The sequence below is a fragment of the Panthera onca genome, chromosome B1 (assembly GCF_046562875.1).
Source record: "Panthera onca isolate mPanOnc1 chromosome B1, mPanOnc1 haplotype 2, whole genome shotgun sequence".
Lineage (NCBI taxonomy): Eukaryota > Metazoa > Chordata > Mammalia > Carnivora > Felidae > Panthera > Panthera onca.
The window spans coordinates 198,098,094-198,108,153 of record NC_138342.1 but is presented as its reverse complement, the minus strand read 5'-3'; the positions used below and the strand labels follow the sequence as shown (position 1 = coordinate 198,108,153).

Genomic DNA, 10,060 nt, shown 5'->3' with positions numbered 1-10,060 from the left:
TGCAGAGGGCCTGCCCCCCCACCCCCCGCCACTCTCTGCCTGTACCCAGGGAGGCTCCCCCACCTCCCGCACCCAGCCCCAAGCCCCTGCCTGACAAAGTGTCATCCCTTCCTGGATTTTTCTTATTCCACGTCATTTATCACTTTAATACATCATACATTTTACTCACCCGTCATTCTTATTGTCTGTCCCTCTTGGTAGAGTGTGGGCAGAGATTTTGTTCATCGCTGGACTTCTGGTACCCAAAACAATGCCTGGGCTGCTGTGGATGCTTACTAGATATGTGTTGAATGGACAAGTGAGTGAGTGAGTGAGTGGATGAATTAATGGATGAGTGAATGAATTAATGAATGGATGAGTGAACGAATGGATGAGTGAACAAATGGATGAGTGAACGAACTAATGGATGGATGAGTGAATGAATGAGTAAATGAATGAATGGATGGATGGATGAGTGAATGGATAAGTGAGTGAATGAGTGAATGGATGAGTGAGTGAATGAATGAATGAGTGAATGAGTGAATGGAAACAGCAGCCCCAGTAGAGAGATTTAAGGAGAAAGGTGACACGCTAGACGTGTATTTGCAGGGAGGGCGCCAACGCTCCCTATCTCCCTCTCAGCCACCCCAACATTCTGTTTCCTTTACAAACTCCTCACACATACACCTTCCCCCCTTCTCGATTTCATACTTAATCACTATTCTGACTCTTACGCCAAAGGCAAAAATGAAAGGCTCCTTGAGTAAATGTTTGCTCTCACTGCTTAGGAGACGCTGGCATTAAATACCCGAGGCTGTGTTCCTAGTGGAGTCCCATCTCCGGCCCATGTCCCTCAACCGGACGGAACGGAGACAACGTGGGGGCAGAGGCATCCTTGCCTTTGTTCCGGGGTCCCTGCTTGTTGTCCGGGCCCACCTTCCTTTGCAGGACGACCCACCCCCTTTCCCGTGCTCATCTTCTAGACCCACGCTGTCTCACGTCCCCTCCCAGAGCCCCCGCCGAGTGCTGCAGTGGTTCCCCCATTCTGTGCCTCCCTGAACTGTTAGCATCACTCAGCCAGGTCCTTCTGCTGCCCCGAAAGCTGCCCCTCACGAAGGATTGCTAGCCTTCTACTCGGATTTCTTGTCTCCCTGCCTCTCCCGGAATCCGCATTGGTCCCTTCCCCCCCTGCGGGGTGTCCTGAATGCCTGATCCAGTACAACGTGTCCAGAGCCAACCTGGTCTTGTCCATGTCCCTCCTGCTCTCTCTTGTCCTGTGTGAGCTGCCTCAGTTAACCGTTCTTTTCTGTCCCATGCCCTTCCTTCTTCTCTGTCACCAAACCTGAGAACCCCACGTCATCGGGGACCCAGTTCTTTCCCCTTCCTAGCCATTATCTCCACCTTGGTCGCTGAATGGCTGTTCTGGATGTCCACAGTTGCCATCAGCCCTTACCTGGTATTCCTGCTTCTGGTCTCATGCATTTCTAATCCACCCCCAAGTCTTTCATTAGAAGGAACATTCTAAAATTGAAACTATGATGGCGTCACTCCTCTGGAGGTACCTGATAACCCCCTCTTGTTTAGCAGCTGAGATCTGGAGCATCATATTTATTTTCTTTGACAACTTCTCACATTTTCCTGCACGCTCCTCATTTGAGACTTGTAATCAATCCGTCTCTTTCATAGTGATGCTGAACTTCTCACCATTTGCTTAGCAAACCATTCTTTCACACCTTCATGCCTCTCTGCAAACTGTACCCCTTGCCTGGGAATCTCTGCCTCTCTCTTTTGCTTAACAAACTCCTACTCATCCTCCAAAACCCTGCTCGAATTTCCCCAGGAATCCTTTCTTAAATCTCTTATATTTATCTCCTCCACATATTGCCTTGGATATTTACATGATAAAATGGGTGGCATTTTATTTTTTAAGTTTATTTGGCTGTGTTTCTCACATATTCATGTTTCCAATTTGTTACATTTCTCAGTGCCCAGGAACAAAATAGGTACTCAAAAATATTTTTCTCTTTTTTAAAAAAAATTTTTAATGTTTAATTTTGAAAAAGAGAGAGAGAGAGTGATCATGAGCAAGGGAGGGGCAGAGAGAGAGGGAGACCCAGAATCTGAAGCAGGCTCCAGGCTCCAAGCTGTCAGTGCAGAGCCTGATGTGGGATTTGAACTCATGGAACCATGAGATTATGACCTGAGCCAAAATCGAGAGTCGGACGCTTAACCAACTGAGCCACCTAGGCGCCCCTTCTCTCTCTTTTTTAAATGTTTATTTATTTATTTTTTGAGAGGGGGTAACGGGTAGAGAGAGGGAGAGAGAATCCCAAGCAGTCTCTGCATTGTCAGGGCTGAGCCCAATGCGGGGCTGGAATCATGATCCATGATATCATGACCTGAGCCAAAATTAAGAGTCAGATGCTTAACTGACTGAGCCACGCAGGCGCTCCTCAAAAAATATTTTTATTTTTATTTTATTTTTAATTTCTTTTTAATGTTTATTTTTGAGAGAGAGACAGAGTGAGAGCAGGGGAGGGACAGACAGGGAGACAGAACCTGAAGCAGGCTCCAGGCTCCAGGCTCCGAGCTGTCAGCACAGAGCCCGATGCGGGGCTTAAACCCACGAACTGTGAGATCATGACCTGAGATGAAGTCATGGCTTAACCGACTGAGCCACCCGGGCGCCCCCTCAAAAAAAATTTTTTTTTAAACAAGAGAAGGAATGACTTGAATGCTTTCTTGTGAAAGTTTATTACATCCACATCTACTAGCAAAAACTGTTGATTTTTGAGGATTTTGTCCACGTCAGGCTAAGTCACTTTCTCTAAGGGCAGGTGTAGTGGGTTTTCATCTCTCTTTTAGTTGGAATAACGTGCCGAAACTCTCCAGCTCAGATGACAACACCTCAGCTAGCCCATGCTCAGTCCTTTCTCCAAAAACTCCTATGTCTGCGTTAGGGACAGGACCCAGAGAGCTGGCGAGGGGACCAAACTCTGGCTTCTGTGTCAGCAAGTTCAGTTCTGATGTAAACAGCAGGCGTATTTCTTTTTAAAGCAGTAACCCACTTGTGTTTCCATATAATTACAGTATTCTTGACAGTAGCCTTCACTTTTCTTGCAGTTGACCACTTTGAAATCCGGTTCCGGTTCTGTATAAAGAGAGATCCGACATTAGCCTCTTAAGACCATCTCCAGACTCGAACAGGGATCATCTGAGTCCAAAGGGACACGGCGGAGGTTGCCCGTAGGTAGGAAACAGGTTTGTTTTGTATGTGAGCGCTCACAGTTCCCTGTAGTCAGCCTGAGAGTGTACAAATCAGATCCTCGATTCTGGCTTGAAAGCCACCTCTACTCTCCCTGAGACACAAGCTGCTGGGTCAGAGGCAGTTGGAAAGAGACATGGTAAGAGATGTATCACGATATAAATGTTCCACTTTCAACAATATAGGATGTTATGCAAGGGGACACGGAAGGGCTCTGCGAGGCTGACTGACGAGTGACACAGCCCTCCCAAGTGCAGACTTCAGTGGGATGGTCCTGCGAGGAGGGTGGGAGCCATCTCTGTAAGGGAGATGAGAGGTAGCCAAGGGCAGATTTTGAAAGTGAAAATGACTTCTAGTTCTGCCTCATTCTGGGGAAGCACCTGGAAGACTGTCTTGTGCCTCTGAGATGTGCCAGTTTACTTGAGGAATGTGAACTTGCTCCCTCACTCTACCTTTCAAGCCCTGCAGTTAGTAAAGATGAATTTTTGTCTTAAATTATATATTATGAAGACGATTGATAGAAAAGGCAAGGGGCAAGTGTTAGGAAGAAAAAGTGGGGCGCCTGGGTGCCTCAGTCGGATAAGCACCCGGCTCTGGTTTTCAGCTCAGGTCATGATCTCACGGTTCGTGAGTTTGAGCCCTGCATCGGGCTCTGCACTGACAGCGTGGAGCCTGCTTGGGATTCTCTCTCTCTCCCTCTCTCTCTGCCCCTTCCCCCGCTCACACTCGTGAATTTGAGTCCCGTGTCAGGCTCTGTGCTGACAGTTTGGAGCCTGGAGCCTGCTTCAGATTCTGTGTCTCCCCCTCTCTCTCTCTCTCTGTCCTTCCCCAGCTCTCTCTCTGTCTCTCTCTCAAAAAATAAGTAAACGTTAAAAAAAAATTAAAAAAAAAAAAGAAACCCATGGCTCCATTTGGGAGCAAGACCCCCAGCCCTTTGCCCTCTGGAGAAGGAGTGGCCTCTCCATGTGCCAGTCACCCTGGGATTTAAGGCTCGTGTCGCTGCATTTTGGTTACCTCCTCTGTGCAGAGTGGTCTGCCTCCCGACTCACTAGTACCTTGAATCCCAGCTGAAAATCCTATTTTTGTACTTTGTTAAACATGCCGTTATATACAGAAATTTAATAACTTTTGAGAGAGAAAGGGGGTAATCTTAGAAAGAGAGAAAGACAAAAATAGAACAGATGGGGGGCCCTACAGATGTTTATTCACTCGGTAAATTAACTCACTTGCTCATTCCTTCAAGGCTGAATGATGTAGGACATTTTAGTGTGCCATAACAGGGTCAGGGGAGGGGGACATTCTCTGAATCAGCTGGGAAACAAACACGTAACCATGTATTTAAATTCAGTATAATCCATCCACAGTCGAGTCTGCACAGAGTGATTTGGGAACATAGAGAACAGCCAAATAAGGTCACAGAGATTATCAAATTTAAATGGATGTTAAATGTAGCGTCGAAATGGGGTCTTGAACTAAAGCTAGCTGTGCTCCACAGGGTTGTGCAAGGACACGAAAGAGCAGAGCATTTTCTAGGAGTCACCGCATGGCTTGGGGACCACAGCGGTGTAATGGTGGAAAATGTGGGTTAACCCAGCGTAGTGCCAGACCAGCACAGACTTGTACAGCTGGGTGAGCATTTTAGGGTGTATTCTCTTGGTTGTTTATTTTTCAGGCGTACTTTTGAGATACTGCATTTCTAGGCACAGATTGAGGTATAATGTTAATACAGGAAGTAATGAGAGTCCTTCCCCAATTCAGAGGAGAAGCCATTAGAGAGAGAATTTTCTTCATAAAGAGTATTTCTCCAGTAGACTCAAATGCAATAGGAAGTAGAAAAAACAGTAGGAAAATAAAAATGCTTCGGAAAATTGTGTTGCAAAAATACTTATTATGGAGGGAATTCTCTGTCTTCATTGCTTCTTCTCTGAATTGGGGAATGAGATGGCAGTGGTCAGTGATGCCCGGTCACAAGGTTGCACTCTGTGTGGGGCACTGGGATGGAGCAGATGCCCATCAGGGCCAGTCTGAACATAGGGAGGCTGCGCGCTAAGGACGGAAATCACAGGTGGGGAAGGCAAGTAAAAATTCAAGAGTGATGCACACGGAGAAACGTAGGCAGGAAGTGAGGGCAGGGTTTCGGGGAGAAAGAAACAGGTATGTTTTAAAAGGAGTGGACTGAGACCTCTTCCTGGACAACAGCCCTGGAAGTCTTGCTTATATTCTTGAAGTTTCCACTCTTGACTGCCATTTGCCAGCCGCACAATCTTAGACACGTTATTTTGGACAAATGTGGACCAATCTCCCCAACGCCCTCATGAATCAAATGAAAATGACCCCGTGTCATAGATCTACAGTTAGGATAAGTGGCACACACCTCGTGTTGTTTATATTGTTGTGCAAGCACCATTTTGTCTTTTCACCTTCCCTTGGGAGGAAAACCTGGGAGTGGGTCCCCTGGGAGCCCAGAGCCCCCCTCCAAAGGGATTGAAGAGAGGAGAGGACGATGCAGGGAATAATGTCGCAGGATCTGAATTCCTGGCTTCCGTCTGCCAACACCCTCGTGTGTTCCCTGCTCTTGCCCACTGAGTGTCCAGCCTCTTGTTCCCTGACTCAGGGTCAGGAAAGAGTTTGGGACTAAGGAAGCATCTTAGAAATGACGGTCTTCTCTAGGTCCTTCCAGATTGCTTTCAGGCTCCACGTGGGGGTTGAGGACCGACCAGAAAGGCGGCTGAGGGCTCTTTGGCTTTGTCATGCCTGTGTTCCTCAGACCAGTGCCCCATCCTCCGCACACCCCACCCTGGGGCATTCCCTGTGAGCTCACAGGTCACCCCGCCCTCTTCGCAGGTATTCAGTAAATGCCTAGATTGAAGGAACTCGAGGCCAAGGGAGCGGGCACGAGGGTGTCTTACTCAATGTCATATCCTCCGGGTCTCAGGTTTGGGTGAAGCTCTCCCCTACCCCACAGGCACAGACCCCTTCCCATCTCTTCATTCACTGAACATTCCTGGAGTCACCTACCCTCATAAGGGGGAGTACGCGGTAAGATGTGGCGTTTCTCTTGGTGGTGTAGCAAATGAGACCCGTTTGTTCCTTGTCCAGGAGACTCTTCCCTGGGTTCTCTGGGACCCTCAGTGCCTTGAAGGTCCTCATTTCTGGCTCTGGATAGTCCTGTTTCCGAGTAAATATGCAGCATTTTTAGAACTCTCTCTCTTTTGAGAGGACCCATGAGGATGAGGTCCTTTACTCTAGGGGGTGGGTAAAATGGAGGGTCGGGGGGAGACTGGGAGTCCCTGCTGCTCAATGGGTACAAAGTTTCAGTCCTGTAACATGGCCGCAGTCCAGAGATCTGCTGTGAAGCACTGTGCCTACAGGTAGCAGTATGGTATTGTGCACTTCAAAGTTTGTTCAGAGGATAGATCTTTTAAGTGTTCTCATCACAAAATAACACCACCATAAAGGGACAGAAGAAAACTTTGGGAGGGGTTGTGGGTGGCTCTTACCTTGGCTATAGTGTTGGTACCTGGAGTGTTTGCAAATGTCCAAACTCATCAAACTGTTCACAGTAACTATGTGTGGGTTTTGGTATAATAAGTGTACCTCAGTAAAGCTGTAAAGAAAGAGAGTGAGCAAATAGAGAATGGCATGGAATGGGTTGGAAGCAGGGCAAATGTGTGTGTGTGTGTGTAGGGGGGGAGGGAGAGAGGGAGAGGGAGAGTATGAGAGATAGACTGAAAGAGAGAAGGAGAGGGAGAGAGAAAGGGAGAGAGAGAGAAGGAGAGGGAGAGAGAAAGGGAGAGAGAGAGGAGAGGGAGAGGTGAGTGAGGACTGAAGAGGGCCGGCAGTGGAGGCCACCTGGAAGCCAATGAGTGTCCCCAGTGAGTGTGCCCCAATATAGTTGTTGAGTGAGACTCCCTAACAGGATCATTTATGATGCAGGCTGCCTTCTCTGTAAGGAGCAGGTGAATATTAAAAGGCTGAGGAAGTGTGGTCAGGGTCAGGACCCTGTCTGCTGGGGAGCCAGGGCCATCAGCACATTCAAGGGGTCACTGACAAACCCATCAAGAGACTGCTGCCTGAGAACCCCACCAGGAAATGCACCTGTGGGCTTAGTGTCTCACGCCCCACCTGGACGCCCTGCCTGGTCGCCCCACCTGAAGTGACCGTTGCAGAGAGTCTCAGTCCCCAGGACGAGGTCACATTTCCCATTTACCTGGAAACAGCAGAGCCACAAGGAGGAAGCTGGGGAATACAGAGAGGGATGGCTTCATGTCACCAAGGGGACAGCTGTCTGAGGAGGTCCCGGGGCTGGCAGCAGGGCTCCCTTTATAGCCCTGAGTTGCAGGGCGGGGGCCTGTAGGTGGGAAGAGCTGAAATCCGGAACGGTGTTCTCGGCACCGAGAACAGTCAGTGTGTTATTTTCCCATGGGCAGCGGAACAAACATGGGAGGCATTTTCCTCAGGAAGTGAAAAGTATGCCTGAATGCCCTGGGTCGGTTTGGTGACTAAGAGAGGACGGAACGAAGAGAAGAGGAGCAGAAGGAGGAAAGAGAGAGAACAAACGTCATTAACACAAAAAACCAACTTCCTCAAGAGTCTATTAAAGCGCTGGTGCGCATTGAAATGGTGACATAAATATGGCTGTCGTCCGGCTTCTACCCTGGCTTCTGAATGTATTTATTTCAGTGTAAAAAATCAGGCAGGAAAACGTCAGGCATTTCAGGGATGGCCTGATTTTTCACAACTGTCATTTCCTGAAGTTGTGTGGGTCGTTCCAAAGTCATTCCAGATTTCATTTCTGTTCTTTTCTCCCCGCGTTCCTTGGCTTCCTCTGCTTCTCCTTCATCTCTGTGTCCTCCCCATTTTGATTTTAATTCATCTGACTCTTCATTTTTCCCTCCTCTTTTAATTCTTGTCTTTTCCTCAGAAATTATTGATGCCATTGGGTCCAATTCAATTCTGCTTTTAAAAAAATCTGTGATTGAGTCTGAATTTTCTCGTCTTGTAATAACTTTTTAAAGTTTATTTATTTTGAGAGAGACAGAGCAAGTAGGGGAGGGGCAGAAAGAGGGAGAGAGAGAGAAGCCCAAGCAAGCTCTGCACTGTTAGCACAGAGCCCGATGCAGGGCTTGAACTCACAAACTGTGAGATCATGACCTGAGCTTAAACCAAGAGTTGGACGCTTAACCAACTGAGCCACCCAGGCGCCCCTATTCTTTTTTTTTTTTTTAATTTTTTTAAAATATTTTTATTTATTTTTGAGACAGAGAGACAGAGCATGATCAGGGGAGGGGCGGAGAGAGAGGGAGACACAGAATCCAAAGCAGGCTCCAGGCTCTGAGCTGTCAGCACAGAGCCCAACACGCGGCTCAAACTTACGGACTGTGAGATCATGACCTGAGCTGATGTCAGACACTTAACCAACTGAGCCACCCAGGCATCCCAGGTGCCCCATTCTTGTTTATTTGAGTGGGGCTCTTGACATTCACAGGCTAGGCCATTATTTCCCTAGGGGTTTGCAAAATAGTGATATTCTCTTGATGTTATCATTCTTTGTTATCATTCATTTATTAGCTGGGCTAACATTTGGAAGAAAAAGGGAAGTCAAATGTTTTAGGGCTCCCCTTTCCTTACCAGATTTCAGGACAGTGGGTCTGTGGGGGGGGGGGGGGCAGATCAGCTCTGTGCCATGTCTGCAGGATGTGACCCTCCACAGACATCCATGTGGGCCAGTCCCTTGTCGTCACATAACATTTCTTTAGTCTTGCTCCCTGGAGGTCTATGCCTTGAATTAGAGTGTTTGCTAAATGAATTGCACTTAATATTGATTTCTTTCCTGTTTTAATTAATAAAAGACATTACTAACTGCTGAGCAAAACTGATCAGAAGAGAAAACTCATGCTAGCAAGCTCACCTGATGCAGTTCAGGCCAAAAATATAAAAGAAGTTCACTTAGGGGGCGCCTGGGTGGCTAGTCGGTTAAGTGTCCGACTTTGGCTCAGGGTTTGTGAGTTTGAGCCTGGCATCAGGCTCTGTGCTGACAGCTTGGAGCCTGGAGCCTGCTTCAGATTCCGTGACTCCCTCTCTCTCTATCCCTCCCCTGCTCATGCAGTCTCTCTCTCTCTCTCTCAAAAATAAATAAACATTAAAAAAAAAACTAAAAAAAATAAATAAAAGAAGTTCACTTAGGCTTGTGGCTGATTAGCTGTATTTTTTGGTTTGGCTGTTATGTTGAAACACTCACTTAACCCACTTTGCTTTCTCCCTCATCCCAACTATGCAAGGCCATTTTGAGGCTCCCCCACACGCTCTCCACTGAGTGAAGGCACTTAGCAAATTCTTGTGACAGTAAAACCTTGGTTTGCGAGCATAATTTGTTCCACAAACAGGCTTGTCATCCAAAGCACTTGTATATCAAAGCGAATTTCAAGGACCATTGGCTCAGCTGTGATCATGTGACATTGGGCGTCACGTACTACTCCTATTGCAAGACCTCACTTGTTTATCAAGTTAAAATTTATTAGAAATATTTGCTCATCTTGTGGAACACTCTCAGGAACAAGTTACTCGCAATCCAAGGTTTTAGCGCAATTGGATTCGCTGCAGCCACTGGGAACGTTCCAGCCGTGAGGGGACTCAGGAAGTGAAGGCTCAGAGTTCCAGCTGCTGCAAGGACCCGGCCCCACCGGGTTTCAGTACATCAGAGGAATGGGTCGGTTGGCATTCCGCGTTTTCAGACAGCAGGGGTAGATGTTGGGGCAAGTTCCGATGAAGAATTCCCCTGTTTTACAGCGCCTCCGGCAGCGGGCGGTCCCATAG

General features: G+C 47.7%; 1 protein-coding gene across 1 annotated transcript; it reads right to left on the bottom strand.

The window, feature by feature from the left end:
- Positions 1-2,767: 2,767 nt before the first annotated feature.
- Positions 2,768-8,109, bottom strand: LOC132691483 (sperm-associated antigen 11B-like). The gene is made up of 3 exons (XM_060652826.3): positions 7,455-8,109; positions 6,263-6,412; positions 2,768-3,130 (listed from the first exon to the last, which is right to left on the bottom strand). The coding sequence occupies exons 1-3, from the start codon at positions 7,510-7,512 to the stop codon at positions 2,997-2,999; spliced, it is 342 nt and encodes a 113-aa protein (XP_060508809.1). The 5' UTR covers positions 7,513-8,109; the 3' UTR covers positions 2,768-2,996.
- Positions 8,110-10,060: the final 1,951 nt, after the last annotated feature.